Source organism: Mesoplodon mirus (assembly GCF_964341445.2).
Source record: "Mesoplodon mirus genome assembly, chromosome: 11".
NCBI classification, from domain to species: Eukaryota; Metazoa; Chordata; class Mammalia; order Artiodactyla; family Ziphiidae; genus Mesoplodon; species Mesoplodon mirus.
The window spans coordinates 81,317,358-81,341,790 of NC_138987.1; the positions used below are offsets into that span (position 1 = coordinate 81,317,358).

General features: G+C 38.5%; 1 protein-coding gene across 1 annotated transcript in view; it reads left to right on the forward strand.

The window, feature by feature from the left end:
* ITPR2 (inositol 1,4,5-trisphosphate receptor type 2) overlaps nucleotides 1-24,433 on the forward strand; it is a 540,309-nt gene that overhangs the window by 296,770 nt on the left and 219,106 nt on the right. The window contains exons 35-37 of the mRNA XM_082634919.1: nucleotides 8,811-9,001; nucleotides 14,480-14,622; nucleotides 19,725-19,833. Coding sequence (XP_082491045.1) covers nucleotides 8,811-9,001; nucleotides 14,480-14,622; nucleotides 19,725-19,833 — 443 coding nt within the window. The remainder of the gene's footprint in view (nucleotides 1-8,810; nucleotides 9,002-14,479; nucleotides 14,623-19,724; nucleotides 19,834-24,433) is intronic.

Consider the following 24,433-nt stretch of genomic DNA (forward strand, 5'->3'; position numbering starts at 1 on the left):
TAAAACAGAATATACATATTTAAGAAAAATATTACAAGTCAGGAGAATACTTAGTTTTTATAAAGCAAATTTTCAGTGCATTTACAAATTGGTAAACATATTCCTATACATGCAAATAGCTATTATATTATCTATTACAGTTACATTTATATAACAGTTTGCAGTTTGTAATGTGCTCTCAAGGACATTGGTTCAACTCATCTATCATCAAAAGTATTTCACTCTCTTCCATATTTGTACATTGGACACAAAAGATAGTAAAAACAGCAAAAGTATTTACTAAATTAGCACTTACCTGGCTGGGAGTAGAGAGCATTTATTAGTGATAGACATTGTGGTAAACCCTATGATGTGGACATAATTCTTAGCCCCATTTTACAGATGCAGACATGAAGTTAGCAAGGTTAGACAGCTTGCTAGGTCACACAGGCAGGTGTGAACCCCTTCTAGACTGACATGTTAGCAGGCATTTGTGATGCTCTACTATCACAAATAGGTTTAAATAAACATTGTTTTATACCTTTAAGGTACAAAATATTGATCAAGATGTTAATGCCCTTGGTCAGTTACTGTTCCTCAGTTTATTCATTTATATAAAATACAATAGCACATGTTAGAAGTACTTCGAGAAAAAGCATCCAAGGATTACTCCCATGTTACTTCACTTAAAAAAGAATTTTGTTCCATGTGTTTCATAATCTTCAAATGATTTAGGAGGATTAATACTGGGTACTTTGTTGGAAATATAATCATTTTTTCCACATGGACATTCTGTAAAATATCATTTACAAATGGTTTGAATAATGAACATCAACCTTCAAGCCAGTTGTTTCCCCCCCAAATTCGAATGTGTATAAATTATTAATTCTTTGAGAAGAGAAATTCAGTCTCTATTAAAACAAACATGTCTGTTTTCATCTATCTAGATGTTATGGCTGATTGTATAAAGAGGTTGACATAGTACATCCCTGTAATTATGGTTTTAAAGTAATAATGGAAATATAAAAACTCCATTATTAATTAACTAATTAATTAATTTATGGCTGCACTGTGCGGCATGTGGGATCTTAGTTCCCTGACCAGGGATCGCACCCGTGCCCCCTGCAGTGGAAGCGCACAGTCTTAACCACTGGACCACCAGGGAAGTCCCTCCATTATTACTTAAAAAAAAATTAAATATGAATGAGTCAGAAGATAGGGCAAAATCTTGTAAAGGTTTTCACTTATTTATTAATTGAACTATTTATAATGAACCATCATTATCTGAAAGGCATTATTCTAGTTGTTAGGGAAATGCAGTCTGTCAAGCCATATTTCCTGCCCTCAATGAATTTCTAGTACATTTGGGTCGATGTAACATGTATGGAAATCACAAAGCAGAATAAAACTAAGTACCTTATCTGTTACAAATTTCTAGAGCCTGACACTGTGCCTAGAGCATGGTAGGTACTCAATGAATATTTATTGTATGAACAAAATATCTGGGTGAATACAAAGAAATGAGTGAATATCCTATTCTTGTCATTGGCTGCATAATATCCTATTGTGTGCCTATATTCTAATTTATTTAACCCCATTGTTGGTTATTTATGTTGTTTCCAATCATTTTTCTCATGAGGAAGAATAAGGTAAACATCTAAAGGTAGAATTTCTAGGTTTTCTAATTTTGACAGATACTGCCCTCTGTAGAGGTTGTTCAATTTATATGCCACAAGCAATGTAGGAGAGTATCTTTCTCCTTGATAATGTGCTGTTATCAAATTCTTACATATGTGCAAATCTTATAAATAAAAGCATTGTTATAGTTTTAACGTGTGTTTCTCTTCTTATGAACGAGGGAAAACAAAACCTTTCCATATGATTGATTCATTGGTATTTTCTGTGAACTGTCACTTTTTGAGTTTTGCTCACTTTTCCTGAAGCCTTTGTTTTTCTCGATAGTTTGGATAGCCCTTTATTTCTTAAGAAAATGAGCTCTTTGCCTATAAGTAGCCAATATTTTTTCTCAGTTTTTCATTTGTCATTTCAATTTTTTTTGGCATGCAGGAATTTCTTTTCTTTTTTTTTAATAAACATTTATTTTATTCATTTATTTTTGGCTGCATTGCGTCTTCGTTGCTGCACGCTGGCTTTCTCTAGTTGCAGCGAGCAGGGGCTACTCTTCGTTGTGGTGTGTGGGCTTCTCATTGCAGTGGTTTCTCTTGTGGAGCATGTGCTCTAGGGCTCATGGGCTTCAGTAGTTGTAGCATGGGGGCTCAGTAGTTGTGGCTCACGGGCTGTAGAGCAGAGGTTCAGTAGTTATGGCGCACGGGCTTAGTTGCTCCGTGGCATGTGGGATCTTCCCGAACCAGGGATCAAACCTGTGTCCCCTGCATTGGCAGGCAGATTCTTAACCACTGCACCACCAGGGAAGCCCAGAAATTTATTTTCTTTTAGGCATTTTAGGTTTTCTTTCATCTTCAGAATGGCCTTGATCAGTATACGATGCTGTTTCTTAATTCCCATTGAGAATTTTCATGTTTCTAGTTTCTCTGTCTGTTTGTTTTTTTGGTGTGACTGTTTGCAATTTTGAGTTATCTGGAATATATTTAATTGTAAGGTATAAGATATGGAATTAACTTAATTTTTTCCAGATGACTAGTCACGTGTGCCAATAGTAGTTCTTGCACAACCATAAAATTATATGTTCTTTTTTTATTGAGGTAAAACTGATATAGAACAATATGTTAGTTTCAAGTGTGCAACATAATAATTTGATATTTGTATACACTACAAAGTGATCATCACAATAAGTATAGTTTCTATCTGTCACCATGCAGTCGACCCCCTTCACTCTTTTCACCCACCTCCTAACCCCCTTCTCCTCTGATAACCACTGATCTGTTCTCTGTATCCATGAGTTTTGTTTTGATTTGTTTGTTCATTTGTTTCGATTTTTAGATTCCATGTATAAGTGAAATCATGCGGTATTTGTCTTTCTCTGTCTGATTTATTTCATTTAGCATAATAACCTCAAGATCCATCCATGTTGTTCCAAACGGCAAGATTTCCTTCTTTTTTATGGCTGAGTCGTATTCCATTGTATGTGTGTATATATGTGTTATATATATATAAAACATATCTTCTTTATCCATTCATCAATTGATGAACACTTAGGTTGTTTCCATATCTTGGCTATTGTAAAAATGCTGCACTGAACATGGGGGTGTGTATATCTTTTGGGGTTAGTGCCTTCATTTTCTTTGGATAAATATCCCGAAGTAGAATAAGTGGATTATATGGTAGTTCTATTTTTGATTTTTAAGAAACCTCCATACTGTTTTTCATAGTGGCTGCACTGATTTATATACCCACCAACAGTGCAAAAGGACTCCCTTTTCTCCACATCCTGTTTAACACTTGTAATACAATTATTTTATTTATTCAATTTAGGGGTTAATTAAGTATAGTTTGAGTGCCAAACAAGAAAGAAACATTTTGTGGTTTTAGTGTTCTTTGTATTTAAGAACACTAGTGTTTCAGTACAGATTTATCCTGGATATTTTGACATGATTCAGAAAAGGTACTGCTCTCTGCCCACCCCATTATACCTTCCTTGTGCACCAGCTGTCCTTGCTCTTGTGGACCTGTACAGGAGTGCTTGACAATAAATGAAGTGTTATAATTACTGCTCACACTTTCTGTTGCCTTTCCCCCCTACCTGTCAGTTTATCTAAGCATTTTTTTCCATGGCACTTACCACTGCAGTATGTGTGTTCTCAGAGATTTTTGGTCTGGCAGTTACCACCAGTAATTTTGTCTAATTTAAAAATTTCACACAATATGCAAGACTTAATGAATAATAATTAGAAATAGATTTCAATCACATCTTAAAATCACTGCAAAGTCTTGTCACATCTAGAGAATTTTCAGGGTTTGTAAGCCTAATTAGTTGGTTAGCCCAATAATCACAATACCTGTGAATAAAGATAGCGCATTTTAGAGAACTGTCGCTGCGCAGAACTCTATAAAAGGGGAATACATTAATAACAACCCATCCTCTCTCTTATTAGTTTTTAAAGAACTCCATATGCTTATTCTCTGGCAAAATACCCTTAATAAGATAGTATCTTAGCTGCAGTCCAACTTAGGAGTGAAACAGGAACATTTATTTTTTAAACATCTTAAACTTTAATGTGACCACTAAAACACAGAAGTTGGAGTTAATGCTACGTGCCCGAAGAATAACTGACTGTTGGTAAATTCATTAGTTTTTCCTTATTGGGGGTGGGGAGGTGGGATAACCATTAACCCCAAGAATTCGTCCTAGTTCACATTGCGATATACTATTTATATCAGAATTTTTTCTAGCTAAATAAAAGGAAGCTAAGTTTGAATCATATTTTTGGTTGCATTTGAAAAATATTATTCTAGTTATTAATGGTCTTGTAAGTGAGATCTTGAATTAATTCCTTTTTTTTCCTAGTCACAATCTTCTGCTTTAATTTTTTTTTTTTTTTTTCTTTTTGCGGTATGCGGGCCTCTCACTGTTGTGGCCTCTCCCGTTGCGGAGCACAGGCTCCGGACGCGCCGGCCCAGCGGCCGTGGCTCACGGGCCCAGCCGCTCCGCGGCATATGGGATCCTCCCAGACCGGGGCACGAACCCGTATCCCCTGCATCGGCAGGCGGACTCTCAACCACTGCGCCACCAGGGAGGCCCTGCTTTAATTTTTAAACAATATATAGAAAGCTAAATTAGCACTGTCAACTTTTTTTTTTTTTTTTTTTTTGGCTGCGTTGGGTCTTCGTTTCTGTGCGAGGGCTTTCTCTAGTTGTGGCAAGTGGGGGCCACTCTTCATCGCGGTGTGCGGGCCTCTCACTATCGCGGCCTCTCTTGCTGCGGAGCACAGGCTCCAGACTTGCAGGCTCAGTAGTTGTGGCTCACAGGCCTAGTTGCTCCGTGGCGTGTGGGATCCTCCCAGACCAGGGCTCGAACCCGTGTCCCCTGCATTAGCAGGCAGATTCTCAACCACTGCGCCACCTGGGAAGCCCAGCATTGTCAACTTTGCTTTCAAATTAATCTTTATAATATTTTGACAGAGCAGAGAATCTATTTCAGGCCATGTCTTTAATGGTATTAATATTTTTACAATTGCTTGAAAAAGTTTCGTCATTATCTACACAGCTGATTTATTTTAACTCAAATCCTTTCCCCAGTTGCATCGTTAATTTTCTTTTATTGCCTAGAAATTGTGATTTAGCCTTTGGCTAGAGTTTACCTTTGGACATGAGAAAGTAGGGTTTACTTTAGCCAGTTAATTTATATCGTGCAATCTGTGCTAAGACAAGAGACTAGAAAATACCACCTAGAGTGGTACAGTTTGGGGGACCAAAAAACCCCTTTCAATAAAGTTTGGGATGGTGGAGTCTTCTCATTCTGGTTTGACCCTGCTGCTGGCTGTAGTGGAATAGTGGTAGCAGCTCATAGATGCATGAGGTAGGGGTGCGGGGGTGAGACTTCCCTGACCACACTGATAGGAGGCCTGCACTGCTAGGAATAATGGAGTTGCTACCATTGGATTCCATTCCAACTGATATCATTAGAAGAAAACTCCTTGAGCACGTCTTTGTGTAAGTGACATTCATAGCAACAAATGCTCACTTGATGATTAGTTGTATCTAACGTACCTGGTTCCTAAAGGGGAGGTAAGTCCACCCCCCCAACTTTGTTTAAACATGAGCGGAAACTTTGTTGCAATAAGTTTTGAGCAACTTTCAGTTTTACAATTTTCGTTATTTTCTGTTGCTTAAAAAATAACATATAAGAAGTATTGTCTTCTGTTTGACTTTTGAATGTTTAGAGCAAACCCAGTTTATATGTGAAACAGCCATAAAAGGATGAAAGTCTTGCCGGGATTTGATCATGGTGCAGGATTAAGTATTTATAAAAATATGTGCAGCCTGGCCTTTTCAAGGCTGTCCATCCTTCAGATGGGACAAGAGTGCAGTTGCTTTGCTGTGTGTGATGGACAGAAACAGAGACATTGTATGCTTTGGAAAGGGAAATTTATAATGAATATTAGGAAAACATTCACTACGGAAATTTGGGCAGTGGTGCAATTGATCGTTAGGGTTGCCTTAGAGCTGTTATTTCCTTAACACTTCAGCTTGAGCCCTTGTTTAAATTGGGAACTTTTTGTGTTGGTAGCTAAGATTATCTGTTTTCAGAGAAGTTTTTAAGTATCTCTGAGCTTCAGAGAATTTTCACCGGCAGAAATAGTACTTCCCACTGTTGTTGTTTTCCTTGGGATTAGGACTTCAACATATATTTTTGGGAGGCACCATTCAATCCATAACAACATTATAGATGTTTACTAGAATATGGCCAATATGCTTATTTAATCCTATTAAACACACACAGTAGACCTTCTCAGTTTAAGGACTTAACATCTTTCTTCAGCTCAAGGTGACTAATTGCCCTCTATATTTTCTTAATCATTTCTTCCTTTTCATTCTCTGATATTTCTTTCTAGAGCTTACATTTATTAGTTATTTGACTTCCTGGATGACCCTCCCTATTTCATATTCTCTGTTTTATTTTCCCTTTGACTCTTTTTAATTAATTAATTAATTAATTAATTAACTTTTGGGCTGCGCTGGGTCCTTGTTGCTGCGTGTGGGCTTTCTCTAGTTGCAGCGAGTGGGATCGTCTCTTCATAGCTGTGCGCGGGCTTCTCATTGCAGTGGCTTCTCTTTGTTGCGGAGCATGGGCTCTAGGCACGCGGACTTCAGTAGTTGTGGCACATGGGCTCAGTAGTTGTGGCTCACCGGCTCTAGAGCGCAGGCCCAGCAGCTGTGGCACGCGGACTTAGTTGCTCTGTGGCATGTGGGATCCTCCCAGACCAGGGTTCGAACCCCAGTCCCCTGCATTTGCAGGCGGACTCTTTACCACTGCACCACCAGGCAAGTCCCCCCTTTGACTCTTTTATGCTCTACAAGATTCCTTAACTTTTCCAGACTATCAGCTCGGTCCTTATTCCTATTTTTTTCTTTTTCAGCCAATTTTGAAATGTTTATTTACACAATCATATTTTAATTTCCAAGATTTCTTTCTTTTTTTTTTTTTTTCCTAATGTTTTGGAGGCACTATATGCTCACATTTTCTGAGGACAATAATTACAATTATTTAAATATTTTTTGTGCTTCCCTAAATCATTTGTTTTCACTGGGGCTAGTTATTCTTAATGTTCTTGGTTTTCCCTGTGATTCTTGGTGGTGTGTCATAAAGACCTATAATGACTGGCGCGGGCTTCCACTGCAGTTTTGAGGCTCTGTTTCTCTACTAGCTTTCTCATGTAAATGACAGGGCTTACCCTGAGTTCTGGGTGAGGGGCTGAATAAATGATACACAGGCTTTCTTGGAGTGTGTGTGTGTGTGTGTGTGTGTGTGTGTGTGTGTGAAGCAGAAGGCAAGCTGGGAATACTAACAAGTGTTAAACTAAGGAGGGCTTTCGTCAGGGCTTGGGATCTTTTGTATATTTTCTCTTCTTTGAGCTGCCTTCTCTCTCCCCGCTGTGCTACTGCTTATTTGATGAGGACTTTGCAGTTTCTTCAAGCTCTGTTCTGCTTCTCTGTCAATTCTTAACCCCTTCATTTGGCATTCTCTCCAGGCAGGTATTCATGTTTGTTGAGAGAACATTTCTGCATGTCTTTAACTTTCTCCTCTGGGTAAAAGCCTCTGCTGCCAGCTGCTCTGTTTATGCTAGTCAGAGGGATGAAGGCCTTCACTTCCCAGATATTCAGATGCTATTCCTTCTTGAGTTGCCAGATGACTTTCCCATCCCCTGTGACCACTTTGTGTTTGTCTGGGAACCTAGGAAAGCCTGTTCTAACTCTAATCTCTTGTAGAGCAATTTATTCCTTCTTCTTTCTCTGATGGACAAATCCCATCTTCATTCTGCTTGCAGAAATGCCTCAACATTTCTGTTTTCCTTATGGCAAGCATTCTTATTTTTCAGTATTGTGATATAAGTGTATTAAAATATAAATTTCAGTGGATCCTGGGAAGAAAGAAAGACATGTACTGTGTACTGTCTTCCAGTGCAGATTTTTTATACTTGTCAATTTTTTATTTCTTCTCTCAGATGTTTTACCACATGCAGTTTTGTGCATTTGTGCATGTTTGTGCACAGACACATACACGTGAATTATATTAATAAAATGGACTGGCAGGATTTTATCATGTGTCTTCTGTCTGCTTTTTAATTTTCCTTTGCATCTTGGAAGGTACAAATTTACATGGTTGGTACACAGTGTTTTGCTATATTGGTGCTGTGTAAAGTGCGTTTCAAACATTAACCATCAAGAAATCACATAAATTCTTGAATGTTTAATGAGCCCACTTTAATAATTGGTCTTAAGAATTGAGATACTTTCAAGTTAAAAACTTTTGCAGTTATATAAAATAATTTGACAGAATTTGAAGGTTTGGCATTTTCTTTTTTCCCCAATTTTATTGAGATATAATTGACATATAATATTGTCATTGATATATGTATATATTGTGAAGTGATTACTACAATAAATTTAGTTAACAATCATCATCTCACATAGTTACAATTTTTTTCTTGTGATGAGAACATTTAAGATCTATTCTCTTAGTAACTTTCAAATATATAATACACTATGGCTAACTATATGCTTTACATTACATCCCAGAATTTATTTATTTTTTCTTTTTTATTTGTTCTATCTTTATAAAATTATTTTGATAGCATGCAAGTAGCTTTAGTCAAATAAAGAGGAAAATATTTTAAATCTTTCTTTTTCAGCAAAGAATCGTGGAATTGCCATTCCAGTGGATTTGGACGGCCAAGTTAATACTCTTTTTATGAAGAGTCATTCCAATATGGTACAGAGAGCGGCCATGGGTTGGAGACTATCAGCTCGCTCTGGACCACGCTTTAAGGAAGCTCTTGGAGGGCCTTCTTGGGATTATAGAAATATTATTGAAAAGTTACAGGTACAATAAGAGCCTGAAATGGCATTAATATTTTCTAAATTATAATTTTTAATATACGCAGTCACATAAATAAAATATGGTTAAAAATATCAAATTCTAGTTTGCTTTACAATGTCCTACGAACACCACCCTTTTAAAAAGCATAGCTTCTAGGTAGAAGTTGTGTTGAGTTGTTTTTGGTGAGTATGTATTATTTAATGTGCTCTGATAGAGTAATGGGTCTTAATAACTTCAATACATTAGGTAAAATAATTTACTGTGAAGACTCATGTAATAAATATTCACAACCTTGCTTCAATTAATCTCTAAGTATCCTTTTATACTCCTTTGGTGAGAATGGTGTGAGCACCTTTACTCCCAAATTATTTGCATAGTATCCCACTCCTGTTTTTGGCCGGGACATTCTGGGACACTGAGTAAAGAGAGACATTGTATTAGTCTGCTTGGACTGCCATCACAAAATACCACAGACTGGGTGGTTTAACCAACAGAAATTTATTTTCTCACAGTTCTGGAGCTAGAAATTCAAGATCAAGGTGTTAGCAGGTTGTTTTCTTCTGAGGCTTCTCTCCTTGGCTTGCAGATGGCCTACTTGTCACTGTGTCCTCATATGGTCTTTCCTCTGTGCATATGCACATCTGTGCCCTAATCTCTTCTTATAAGGACACCAGGCATTTTGGACTAGAGACCATCCATATGAATTCATTTTAACTGAATTACCCCTTTAAAGGCCCTAACTCCAAATATAGTCACATTGAAGTACCAGGGTTAGGGCTTTATCATATGAGTTTTGAGAGGGACACAGTTCAGCCCATAACAGATCTCTTCCCTCTCACATAATTAGTGGAAGATTTCATGGGATGAACTGGGGTATGGCTTGAGGAAAGTTCTTGGCATGGAGAATGGTCAGGACATGAACTGGAATAACTATTGTAAGATGTAATGAGTAGATTAAATGGTGAAGGTTCAGAGTTTTGATAGATGAGCGTTATACGTGATTATAAAGACAAGTTAGGGACTTCCCTGGTGGTCCAGTGGTTAAGATTCCGTGCTTCACTGCAGGGGCCACAGGGGCACAGGTTTGATTCCTGGTTGGGGAACTAAGATCCTGCATGCCACGTGGCAAAGCCAAAGGGGGGAAAAAAAAAAAAAAACAAGTTAGACTCAGTCTGAAAACTTGAAGTTTATAAGTCATTAAATGTTTTGAGGAAAATGTCATTATAAATGAGTAAGCAGTTATTGGTTTGCAGGATAGAAATATCAGGAACAGACTAGAGGAAGGCAGATTAATAAGAAATTACTAAAAATATCAGCCAGGTGGTGGTATCAATGAAATGAAAAAATAGGTGTTATATACAATAATGAAGGCAGGGTGAGCAGACCTGGTGGTTTTTGGATGGAGATAGAGAGGGGACATGAGGGGTGTTTAAGAGGCACTGCTGATTGGAGACTGATTGGAGACTAGGTGATGTTATAGACTCTTCATTGTAAGAGGGAAGGAGAGAATCCAGTAAAAGGATGTTGGCTATGATCATTAAACATACAGTGAATTAGGTTTATAGGCTACTGAATGTATTGGAAGGTAAGTTAATATTTAGAGATAATAACTGGAGTGAGGATAGTGGTTGGTATTGCTGAAATAGAGAGCATAGTGATAAGAAAAACAAAGAACATTTTGTGAGCGGCCGGAAGTGGCAGAATGGCCAAATAAATGAGAAAAAAAAGACACCGTCAGGAAGGAGGGAAGTCAGGTTCATGAGAGCCAGAGGGGTAGACATTTCAGGGGAGAAGTAAAGAGGGCGTACTTTAAACTTCTTTTAGCACAGTCATGGGCATTCACTGGATAAACATATATTTGATGAAAACTCTGTTCCAGCCACTGTGTTAAGTACTGGAGATAGAACCATGAGGTCTGTGCCCTCATAGAAAATGCGTTCTGATGCATTAAGTAAATGATAGGATATTAGAGAATTAAAACTGCTATGAATAAAATAAATCAGTATAACAACATGATGGAGAATCACTGGGAGAGTGATCCTGCAGTGAGGGAGCTCTTCTCTATTAAGGAGACAGTGAGTTGAGACCCAAATAATGAAGAGGAATAATCTATTCAAAGATAGGAGGATAGAGAGCTTTATGGGGAGGGAAGAGTAAATGCAAAGATGTTAAGGCAGGAACGTGGATGTGGGTTTGAAGAAGCAAGAGAAACCCATTGGGGCAGGAGTGAGCAAAGGAAGAGAGTATTATGAAATAAGGAGCCAAACCATGTAGAGACTTCCATGGTAAAGCATTTGGATTTATTCTAAATGTGATGGAAAATCATTGGAGATTTTTAGCAGAGTATAGGCATGACTTGGTTTACCTTTTAAAAAACACTGTGGATTTTGAATGGTGAATGGATTATAGGGTCCAGACATGGAAGCAGTGAGTCTAGTTAGGTAGTTATTGTATTAATTCAGGCAAAAGGTGTTGGTGGCTTGGCTTAAGGGGATAGCAGTAGCAATGAAGATAAGTAGATGAACTTTGGATATAGTTGGTCCCCTAGGGCCAATGGGACTTGGTGGATGGATGGATGAGATGTGGGATGTTGGAAAGAGAAATCAAGGATGAGCCTGGGTATGATATGATTGGATCATTTGCTAAGATAGGGAAGAATGGGAGAGTTGGAATCAGGCGTTCTGTATGGAGAATTTTAAGTGTTGGATGTCTATGTCAGTATCTCTGTGAGTGTGTCAAATAGGCTGCTGGATATATGAGTCTGAAGTGGTTTGGAAAGATGTCCATACAGGAAATAGAAATGTGGGGATTTTCAGCATACGTATGATATTAAAACCATGGAATTGCGTGAGATTCCTCGCGAGAAACTGTAGATATAGAAGAAAAAGGACCAGGAGCTACCAGGAGCTGGTAAAGGAGTGGTCAGGACATAGGTGGAAAATAAGGTGAGTGCAATGTTACAGAAGCCAAGCACAGAAGGTGTTTGACAGAGTAGGGACAAGTGTGTAAAATGCTTAGCAGTGGTTGGGTGACATGAGGTCAGAAAAGGAACCACTAGGTCTGGCAACAGGGTGATGATTGCAGCTAACTGGTACTCAATAATTACTAACATTTATTCATGAATACTAAGTGGTCAGTACGTGTTAGAGCCTGGTTTTTTTTAACCATTTAAAAAAATTGAAGTATAGTTAATTTACAATGTTGTGTTAGCTTCAGGTGTTCAATGATGATTCTTTTTCAGATTCTTTTCCATTATAGGTTATTATAAGACATTGTAGAGGCTGTGTTATGTATTTACTTTTAATCCCCTGTAATTGCTAGTATCATTATCCTGGGTTTTCACGTGGAGAAATAATGAATCAGAGATCACATAGTTGGCCCATGATCAAAATAGGAGATAAAGACAGAATTCACATCATAGAAGCCTGGGCACAATTTGTTTAGTAAATGAAAGGAAGAAGAGAGGTAATCTGAAAGATAGGTATGTGTTAGTGATGTTTTATTAAATATGGTCACATTGGATAAGCATATTCTTTTCCCACCTTTGTATAATATCTAGTTTCCCATTTATGTGATTTCCTCTCTAGTAGTCTCTCTTAGCTGTCATGAGGAATTTCTCAGAAAGCTTATTTAGAGTAATTGAAGTAGAAATGATCACTTTTGCTACAAAGAGAGGAAAGAGTTAAACAACTTAACCCCTGAGATCTAGCCATAAGAAATCAAGAGACTACCAGGAAGAAAATAACATAAAAACACATGTTGTGAGACTTCCCTGGTGGCACAGTGGTTAAGACTCCGTGCTCCCAATGCAGGGGGCCTGGGTTCAATACCTGGTCAGGGAACTAGATCCCACGTGCATGCCGAAACTAAGAGTTTGCATGCCACAACTAAGGAGCCCGCCTGCCGCAACTAAGACCTGGTGCAACCAAACAAATTAAAAAAAAAAAAATAGCATGTTGCTATAGCTGAGAGTAACAATAAACAATTGGCAGTCAGTCTTCTGCTTAACAAAATATGCCACAGGTATGGGTGAATAAAGTATTGCTTTATGCGAGTTTTTTTGGTTTATTTTCTAACTTAGTTATCTTTAAAACAGAGGGGATGCTTTAATCATTAAAAAATTTTCAGTAAATTATCATTGCTTATAGTCCGTTTTAGAAACATGTCAGATGCTTTCAGCTATAATTAACACAATATTCAGCTAAAAGTAGCTTAAACAATAAAAAATATATCTTTTGCATAGCAAGGAATCTGGATTTGGGGCTCTTCCTGAGGTGTTTAGTTCAGTTGCTTGATAGGTCCAGGCCTTAACACCTTTGGTCTGTTGCCTTTCAGCTTAAGGCTGGTCTCCAAAGGTCATAAGAGGGCTGCCTCGTATTTTGGATTTTCACACTCTCGAGCTGTCTTGAGATAGCTACTATCTCAAGTATACTATAGTATCAAGTATACTGTAGATACTACTATCATAGGTAGTTCCTAAAGAATCTGCCCCGTCCTCCCCCTATACACAGCCCCACACTCAGCAGACTTCACCAGATGTCTTATTGGCCAGGACTATGTCACATAATCATTCCTAGTCAATTACTGGCAGGGGAAATGGAATGACCATGACTGGCTTAAACTAATCAATCTTGTCTTTAGGCTGAGGGAGCTCATCTCCCTGAGAATGTTGTTACCTGACTGAGAAATAAAATGGAGATTCTGTTAGCAAGGAAGAGGATGAGGAAAGGCTATTGGCAAGTGACCAATAGTGTCTATCAAAAAATATAATTTGAGGGCTTCCCTGGTGGCGCAGTGGTTGGGAGTCCACCTGCCGATGCAGGGGACACGGGTTCATGCCCCGGTCCGGGAAGATCCCACATGCCGCGGAGCGGCTGGGCCCCTGAGCCATGGCCGCTGAGCCTGCGCGTCCGGAGCCTGTGCTCCGCAACGGGAGAGGCCACAACAGTGAGAGGCCCGCGTACCGCAAAAAAATATATATATAATTTGAAATACTATTAAGTGCCACTGAACCCTTGTTTAGTACTACTAATGCTTCAGATAATATGTCAAGGAATTTTCCCATTGGAAGAAATGGTTAGTTCCGGATGACCAATGACATATATGATGTCTTTTTTAGCTGTTTGCTGAGCATACCCCAATTTGATGAATACCTGCATCGTCTCTATTGCGATCTTAAACACTGCAGTCCTGGTAACAGTGGCTTTACTGACTTTTCATCTTGTCTGTATATCCTTAGAAATCATATAGCTACCCACCCCTCCCTTCTAGTATAAATGCAAAAGGAGACTCAAACAGTTTTCGTACAGAAAACCAGCCTATACTTAAAGCACAGACATTTGGTGCCGTGGGAAGTAGGGCGCCTCTTCTCTGAAATTCCCACATCTCATTCCTGGTTAGTATTCTTAAGGTTGCCCTATCTTCAGAGGATGAAATCTGAGTTAGGCCTTTACATGGTTTCTCTTGTGCTTTATTCCTTAGGATGTCGTGGCGTCCTTGGAGCAACAGTTCAGCCCGATGATGCAGGCTGAGTTCTCTGTGTTGGTTGATGTGCTGTACAGTCCAGAGCTACTGTTTCCTGAGGGGAGTGATGCAAGAATAAGATGCGGTGCTTTCATGTCCAAGTAAGTACGTACAGCCTGAGATGCTGCACGTGCTGCTACATGGAGATGGCCTCTGACGCCCCTGCTTTTTACTCTGCTGATGCCTGATGACAGTTCGCAGAGCGTGTAAAAGGTCTAAAATCCGTGTTAAAATATACCTCCAAAAAATTAGTCTGATTCAACAGAAATTCTGTTTTGGTGACGTTCAAACTTATATTTATTAATATTTGCTGAAAATGAAATGTCATTATTGGGCACAAAATATCACATAAACGAGTATCTTGGTTCTGATTCCTTTCTATAACTGTACTGTATGAACTTTTAAAAGATTCCTGTTTAAAGTCACTGATTTTCATTAACAGAGAGAGGAAGGAAAGGGTAGTAGCATTTATCGAGGCCTTCCTATGTGCATTGTTATCCTGTGCGTGCTTACCTGTGTTATCTAATCTGCACAAATGCTCTGCGAGGCTGAGCCTCATTTTAGAGCCCAGGCATGCTTCCGGGAAGAGCTGTTAAGTCTCCACCCAGCACCTCCCATGCTGCCTTGATGATCCTCATCTGTAGCTTTCTCATTTATGTATTTCTCTCAGCATTTCTGTGGTATTGTCAGGTCTATTAGAGTAGATGTGTTAATCGTAGCATATTTTCATTTTAATGGTAAAGGAACCATTCTTAAGGAAATAAAAGCAGTTGTGAGAAAAAGTATTTAAGTAGCTCCAGAAAGAAAAGACAGATCTTAATGTTGAGGACCCTTGGCTGAGTGCTTTGTGCAAGTAATCACATGTAGACCCAAGATGGCCAGTCAGAGGTGCTTGGTCACCTTGGGGAGAGTATCTGGATGGAGAGTCAGAAGAGGCTTCCAACCCTCTTGACCATTATCCATCACAGCCTCTTCCTGTGCCCTTGAGGATACAACTGAAGTGGTCTCAAAACCTCCTCTACTGACATACTGAGGGAGAAATTGAAGGTTGTGGAGACACAAGAAGTATGTTCTTTCTTTTACCAGTTAAAGCTGGGATTCGGGGAGAGAAAACAAGGTATGGGGTGCAAAGAACTGACTACGGGGTCATGTTGAAGAATAGGTGGGTTTCTATATTACGGCCAGAGTCACGGATTCTTGGCTTTTGATCACTATATCTTAAGGGACCTGGGAAGAATGGGTTTGTCTGGACATTGGCCAGTCTTCTAATAAGAATTTTTAAATGAAGAGGTCCGGAGTGTCTGCAAAACTGATGATGGTGGAAGCCATTGGGAAAAAAAATTAAGTAGAGATATTGCCTAGTATAAAAATAGGGTCTTTGACAAGTATACTTAACCTCCCATGAATAGGTATCAATATATAGAATATAGGTTAAAAAGTGGGTAATAAGCCTGAGAATTCTAACTCCAGTATATTCATATGATACTATAGCTATATCCCAGAGACTTGATAGTTTAGATAAGTGATTGGCAAACTCTGGCTCACAGGTCATTGATCATTTTTGCAAATAAAGTTTTGTTGAAACACAGCTACACACATTTATTTACATATTGTCATCTATGGCTGCTTTCATACTATTGTAGAAGAACCCACTAGTTGCCTAGTCTGCATGGTCTACAGAGCCTAAACTATTAATATTTACTGTTTGGCCCTTTAGGCAAGAGTTTGCTGATTGAGTGTCAAGAATTAGAGTGTCAATACAGTAGCTACTAACTATCCATGGCTACTTAAATGAAAGTTTAAATTAATTACAATAAAAATAAAATATTTAGCTCCTCAGTTACATTTGCCACATTTTAAGTACTCAATAGCCATATGTAGCTAGTGGCCAACAACTAAGGCAGCACAGATACAGGATATTTTAATTATCACAGAAAAAGTTCTGTTGGACAGCATTCGTCTAGAACTTAAAGATATAGGTCTATAAGAAGGTAATATAAAGTAACTCAGAATATCAAGAAAATATTGACCTGTGTTGAAGATGAAGCAAATCTGTTGAAATATTAGGTAAATTCAAAGGACAGAAGCAGAGTGATATGATAACGGGAATATATCACAGGCCCTACACCCAGGTGGAGGAAGAGGATGTCACACATAGTGTAGTGGTTAGAGAAAAGATTTTTGTTCTGTTGTATGTGTGTGATTGTAGTATGGCCAGAGGCTCAGGGATATCTGTTTACTTACTCCTTCCTTAATTCTGGGAAGAACCAAGAGTTTTATTTGCAAAGATATCTATTAAAATTAGAGTCCAACTTCATTAATTGCTGTAGACCTTAAGTGGGTCTCCTGACTTCCTCAAATGAATTTAATTCCTGGAACTTGTTGAGTCAGGTGGGTCTGCAGGAGATGTGAGGGCTAAACCCCAGGAAAGGACCAGATTTCACGTAGAGTAAGAGAGAAGAGAAGAGGTCATTGTGGGTGTTAGCTTTTTTTTTTTTTTTAAAGGACTTCAAAAGCTTGGCTATTAATTAATTAATTAATTAATTTATTTATTTATTTATTTATTTATTTATTTAAGGCTGTGTTGGGTCTTCATTTCTGTGCGGGGGCCACTCTCCATCGCGGTGTGTGGGCCTCTCACTATCGCGGCCTCTCTTGTCGCGGAGCACAGGCTCCAGACGCGCAGGCTCAGTAGTTGTGGCTCACGGGCCTAGTTGCTCCGCTGCATGTGGGATCTTCCCAGACCAGGGCTCGAACCCGTGTCCCCTGCATTAGCAGACAGATTCTCAACCACTGAGCCACCAGGGAAGCCCGGGTGTTAGCTTTTATGGTGGCTGCTTATAGTTCATTCATATCAGCACTCACTCCTCTCTTATGAAGGAAGAAGCTCAGTGTTTCCCAAACTGTGGTATGTGACTTGTGGAGAAGAGGCAACTGTTAATTTTAAAAAATGAATTAGGAAAGAATACAGAATATCAGAGTGCATCTTATAGAGTCAAGGTAACTTTTGCGTTAGTTTTACAAATACACTCACATACATGTATTTGCATGGTGGGGTTCATAGAAAAAAGTACTTGAAAGTCACCTGATCTAACTCAACCAAACATTATATGATAGACGAATACCTGTATAAATCCCGAGCAAGTGTTCATTCATTCCCACTGATATTTTCAGATGGTTAGTGAATTAAATATTTTATCTAAAGAAAAGTTAAAGAAAATGGAAGTAGCCTGAGAAAAAAAATCAAAAGAAATTTACAGTGTCCATCAAATGATTTTCATATCTTTAAAGACTATATCATGTGGGGAAAAAAAGACTAAATAGCTGAAGTTTTAGAGAGGCAGGTTGTTTTTTTTCTTGTCAGGAGAACTTTAGAACAATTATTGTGCCTGACCACATGGACATATAGCACCCTGCCCAGATGTAACATGTCTAAAAGGGAATCACTATTCCTTCACAGTGTGAAATAGGTGTCATTTAAAAGTATCATTGTCCATCTACTGACCCAACTCACCCATTTCAGGCATCTGTGGTCTCCCTTCCCTCTCTTCTTCCACTTTCTGTATGTCATCGTTTGCCAGGTCTTGGCTATTTTGTTTCAATATTGCTTTTGGTATCCTTACCCTATCACATGCCCTGTTCATCTCTTGCTTGTTGTCACTCTTCTGTGCCCTTGTTCCCACCTCCATTTGACGTATCTTTGTCACAGGTAGGCAGGGTCATACAAGTCCTTTAACACAGTGGTTCCCTATTTTCTACAGTAAATTCCAGACTCTTTAGCATGATATTCCCAGATCCTTCTTTTCAGACTGCACCTCTTACACTCTCCTCTTCCATGTCTTTAAGTGTCAGCTGACAGTTGGAGTACTTATTTCCTGGACGTGCCATCAGCTTTCTGCATCTGCCCTTTGTTCATTTCCTTTGCAAGGATGCCTTTTCTCTCCACTCTTCCCTGCCAGGTGAAATCTGTATAGTTAAGTGTTACCTTGTCACCGAAACCTTCTCTGATCAGCCCTAAGCAGCTCCCCCAACAGAATATAACTGTTTCTTTGTCCAGTTTATGGCATTTGCCACCGCCTCTGCTATAGCACTTACCGTGTCACATAAGAGGCAGCCGTGTACAACCTAGTGTGTGTCAGGACTCTTCATCAGTGAACTGTCTTGTCTCCACAAAGTGGTGCTTCAGAACTTTGGCTCTGAAGTCAGATGGTCCCGGGGTCTATTTCCAGAACCCACCACTGAACAACTGTGTAACCAGAGGCAAGTTACTTTATCTCTTTGGGGCTCTGTTTTCTCATTAGCAAAATTAGCCTGATAATAGAAACTATGACATTAGCTTGCTGTGAGGATGAATGGAGAAAATGCAGGGGAAGTCCTCATACCTCACCCTGAGAGCTGATAAGCACTACTGGCCATTATCTAGTGAAAGCTCACTTTTCCTCAGGGCTCTGCCCCTCAGGACTCCTGTTAAGTCACTGAAATCAGATCATTCCATTATATTCTACATCGTTTTGTTTTTCTAGGAGGACACACCTCACAGGGTCATTTTGAGAACCAACTTTTTAACAACATGAGCTATATGTGCTAAGCTGTAAATTCGGATTCTGAACGTCTTACTTGATTCTGAATTTTTGGAGAGTTATAGAACTGTGATCTGCAAACTTTTCTCTTGACAGAGCGCCAGTGCAGAAGTCACCACTGTAAAATTAATTAGAGTCTTTGCCCAAATTATAGCAAAAATAGTCAATGGGTAGACTGTGTTGATGTTACTCTTTTTTTTTTTATTATTCTAATCACAAAAACTGCCTGTTTCTACCAAGCCCTAGCAGTGAAAAATAGCAATTATTATTAACGGAAACTGGAAAGCAGCCCATTAATGCTAAGGTTCCAAAGTTGTGTACTGCTACTCTACTATACAGTTAATGTGATATAGTACATAGAAAATAATATAGTAGGACATAATATAATAAAATGTAATATACTGCACATATTCATGTGCACTGGGATAAACTGACTATAAAACAAAGGTTTTATAATACAAAGCTTATAAGCTGAAGTATAATTTTAAAACTTTGACAACATGTATCTGGTTTGCTTTATACTCTCAAATAATAGTGTGATTTTTTTTCCTCTAGTATATGATGTTAGTATATAGCTTGAAGAGAAACCACTGTCCTATTAAAGTTTAATGTTTTCTTTTAAGGTTGATCAATCATACAAAGAAACTGATGGAGAAAGAAGAAAAATTGTGCATTAAAATTCTTCAAACTTTACGAGAAATGCTAGAGAAGAAAGACAGCTTTGTGGAAGAGGTATTTAAATTTTTTTCGTAGTATTTGAAAATAAAATAGAATTTCTAGAATATTATAATGAATGAATTACAATAGGCTATTATATAATTCCTTGCATTATGTATTAATAGTGTTGTGTACTTAGATGAATTAGATAATTTGAGTTTCTATGCTATTCAACTCTCATATCTGCTTTGATTTGAGAAGGAACTAAGATTAGAATGGTCCAAGTATTTGGTTTATTTTTTATTATATTTTATCTTGATTATGTATATTTTTCTCATATAACATCAACAGACCAAGTAAATTTTTTTAACAATGAACAACTGAGATGCGTTATTAGATTCTGTATAAAGTTCTGCTGTGTATTGAAATGGTCTGTGCATTTTGGAATATGTTGATTTTTCATTGTAAATATATGTTCATGTCATTTTCTATAATATTATGCCAAGTATTATAAAATAATACTTTTTAAAATAAATGCAACTGTAAGTTTCTATTCTTAACTGTATTAATGTAAGTATTGCACAGATGACTTTTCAGGGAATATCAACTTATGAATAATAATTGTCAGTCTGTTATTAAAAATGACAGCTCAGTTGCTCATTAAGAGATAGCTAGCAGCATGTTTAATACCCAAGGTGATACACTTAGATATAAAATATATATCTAGTGTAGGTTTTTTTAGCTAGCTACCTTTACCCTTTACTTTTTTTTTTTTTTTTTTTTCCGGTACGCGGGCCTCTCACTGTTGTGGCCTCTCCTGTTGCGGAGCACAGGCTCCGGACGCACAGGCCCAGCGGCCATGGCTCACAGGCCCAGCCGCTCCATGGCATGTGGGATCTTCCCGGACCGGGGCACGAACCCATGTCCCCTGCATCGGCAGGCGGACTCTCAACCACTGCGCCACCAGGGAAGCCCTACCCTTTACTTTTATGCTAGATATCAAACATAATTTGTACCATGCTCCTTAATAATTTTTTTGGTCTGTTTCTGTAAATACTAATCATCTGCTGTGTTTAAAATTGGAAGGATTTTATTTTTATTTATTCATTTATGTATATGCTATCTAATTCCAAAAAGATTGTAGTGGTAGGGTTTTTTTAAAAAGTATTCTTGTAGAAAAGAAATACAGTGGAATCTTGGATATTAATAGAAGGGGCATAGCTTTAAAATGCAGCATCTGAATCAGATGTTTCTTCAGTAGGCAAAATGACTTCAGCTTTGTGTTAGTTCATTTAATCTATATTTGAGAAACATCAAAATACAGGTGAGGTGGTCAGTGCAGTTTTAGCAAATGTTTCCGTGACATAGGACTCAAGAAATATGCTTATAAGTTTGAGTATATGGTATCCTTTAAAAAAATGGTACATAGAGTTCCTTGGGACTTTTTATTGTTTTTCTTTGGTTCCTCAAAATATTGCTGTAGGTTGTTTGGTTTGGGCTGACGTACTAGATCCTAAAGGTAGAAAAATGGGATCATATGAGTTTTTGACAGAAGATTGAGGTTTATGATAACAGTAACTTGTGCTTAACAGGAGATACATAATAAGCCTTCCAATTTTATATAATAGATTATTATTGAATTTCTCTAAAGGAAAATAGGGAAGAAATCAAGTAAAATTTGACTCTGACTAGTCAAGAGTATTTCAGCAAATCTCCCAAACCACCCTAAAATAAATCATGCTGGCAACTGTTTCTCCTTCCCACTCCCAGGGCTGTCACTAGTTCAGGCTTTCATTTCCTCTTGTCTAGAAAACTCCAATAGCCCAGCTCCCTGAGACCTCCTGAAGGGAGGCAGGGCTGCTGTTTTCATAACTCCAAGGACACCATTCCCATCACGCATAATATGCATGGCACCCTTAGGACAGGGTCCTCAGGGAAAGGGTCAGACGAGCAAGGCTATTTGGGCTCCTTCACTCAGCTCACACACACCGTGAGCAACTATTAAGTGCCGGTTCTTGTGTCTGGGCACTGGGGAGAAGGTGACGAATGGCACAGCTTGCTAGGGGCTACCACGGGGTCCATTTCACATGCTAGTGGACTCCGGTCACAATCTGCAGAGATCACGAGAGCCTTTCAGGAACCTTCAGGGGCTCTGCACTGCCTTGGGGCTCCAGGCTCTCCATGGTGCCCCCTATGCTTCCCCCCACCCTTCCTCATCCATTAGCCTCAGAAATCTGTGCCACTCAGTGTGCCTGCGGTGTCCCTCAGGCTTTCCCCGCACTGAGCCTTGCTACATCCGTAATCAGGATTGTTAAAATCCAAACAAGCCTCAATATCCCTAGTTTTATCTTTGTGAAGGAGCTAATGAGGAGTACTTATCAATTGTTTTTGCCAGAGGTGACTACTTTCTCAATAGAATTAGCAAAATACTTTGTACCTTTCTTTTAAGACACTGTATCTGGGTGTTTTAGTTCAAGTTCCTTGTTTTATAGATGATGTCACTGAGACCAGAGAGGTTATGTGATTTGCTCAAGGTCACACGGCAGTGTCAGAACCAGGGCTTAAATTGGAACTCCTTCCTCTCTGCCTAATCTTATTTATTCGATCACAGCCAACTTTTACAAATGGTGTATATCACTATGAAGAAAGGTTAATATATTTGGTCCAGCATGTTTTAGGGTCCAGATTTTAAGTCATAGGCAGGCAGAACATAGCAGAATATAATATCCAAAATAGATAAAGGTTTAGAAAACCTCTAAGAAAATATTAAAGAATATGGAAGTGTAGTCATTAACTTAGAAAGAAAAACCTGAAAGAGACTTATAAGTATCATTTCTTAATTTCCATGTTTACTAAAGACAGAGGAAGAAAAAAAATTTTAGCTGAAAGAATTCTACATCTTAGACAACTTTTTCATTCTAAATGTTTTAGAATGAGAAACATTTCTGCTAGTGGAAGGAGAAGACTTTTTCCCCCCAAGAAAATTTTTTTAAAAAGCATATTAGATCCAGAATGATTCAAATACCTATGCTGGGAAAGAGACAGGCCTGGATGATCTCTACATGTTGTCAGTTGGCCCATCTTACACAGCTGGTGTTCTGTTATCCGTGCCAGTGGAGGGGACCTAAAGGACTCACCAGTCTGGGGGAAATGGGCTTGGGAAACAGATTCAGTAACTGGTCAAAGCTATTATTTTACAACTTATCGTGTATTCTCAGAAAAAAATTGTGAATATCAGTCCTGGGATAACAGGTGGTTGTGCTTTCATGATCATATTAGTTTCCTATTTATCAGAAAGTGAGTGGTTTACAACCCACATGTTTATTATCTTATGGTTTTGGAGGTTGAAGTTTAAAATCAAGGTGTCGATTGTGTTCTTTCTGGAGACTCTAGGAGAAAATTCGTTTCTTTGCCTTTTTTAGCTTCTAGAGGCCTCCTGTGCTCCTTGGCTCATGGTTTCTCCCTCCATCTTCAAAGCCAGCAGCAGTAGTATCTTCAACTCCCCCTCCCCCGTGCTCTCTCTCTCTCTCTCTCTCTCTCTCTCACACACACACACACACACACACACACACACACTCCATTGTCACATCCCCTTCTCTTACTCTGACCCTCCTGCCTCCCTCTTATGAGGACTCTTATGATTGATTACATTGGAACTACCTAGATAATTCAGTATAATCTCCCCATCGAAAGATCCTTAACTGAATCACATCTGCAAAATTCAGTTGCTATGTAAGGTAACGTTCTCAGGTTCTGGTTGGTTAGGGCATAGACATCTTTGGGGAAGGCCATTATCCAGTCTATCACAATGATCCTTTTACTGACACTGAGAAATGGCATGTAGAATGTAGATGGAGAGCTTACCTGTGGCTGATTAAAATGTAGGGCAGTTTACATGTGAATGAATATGACAAAAAATGTTTTGAATGTATAGCACTTTGCTGTTTTCAAAGTATTTTAAAATATTTTGCTACCTTTCAACCGTTCTAGGAAGTATACAAAGCAGGCAGTGTCATCTCCAGGTTTGTAATGTGGAGGGACTCAGAGAATTGAATTGCACTGTTACATACATTACCTAATACGTGGTTGTCTAACGCTTAATCAGCTGGATTTCTTCTGTCTGTGTATCGAAGCATTCCCAAGAGATATCTCAGAATTAAAACAGAAAACTCACACCAGGGTTTTTCACACAAGCTATCCAAATACTACATTTGAGACTTCACTTATTTAAATTTAAAATCTTACCTTAAAAGAAAATCTCCATTTTCATTTTTGTTTATTTGGTCTCTGATACTGGAAGTTGTGTGTGTGTGTGTGTGTGTGTGTGTCTGTGTATAGCTGGTGCAAATTTAAAAATAGAGCAATGAAGCAAATTTGCTTCATGGTTGAAACAGATGTCCTTAAAGCAATTTGCGACTTTGAGACCGAGTTTTCTGATTTTATTAGCCTTGTATGTATGATATATTAAGGAAAATTGTTATGTAACTACGTTTTATCTGGTATTTAGTCTACCTTAAAAACATTTACCATTTGTAATCCCTTTGATTACAATTCCTAAATTAATTTTACTTAATATTCTTCCTTGCTTTCATGTTCCTTTGCACCCAAAGGATGAGAGAGAAGATGTGGGTGGCAATATCTTGAAGATTCCAAAGAATAGTATAAGTAAATGACA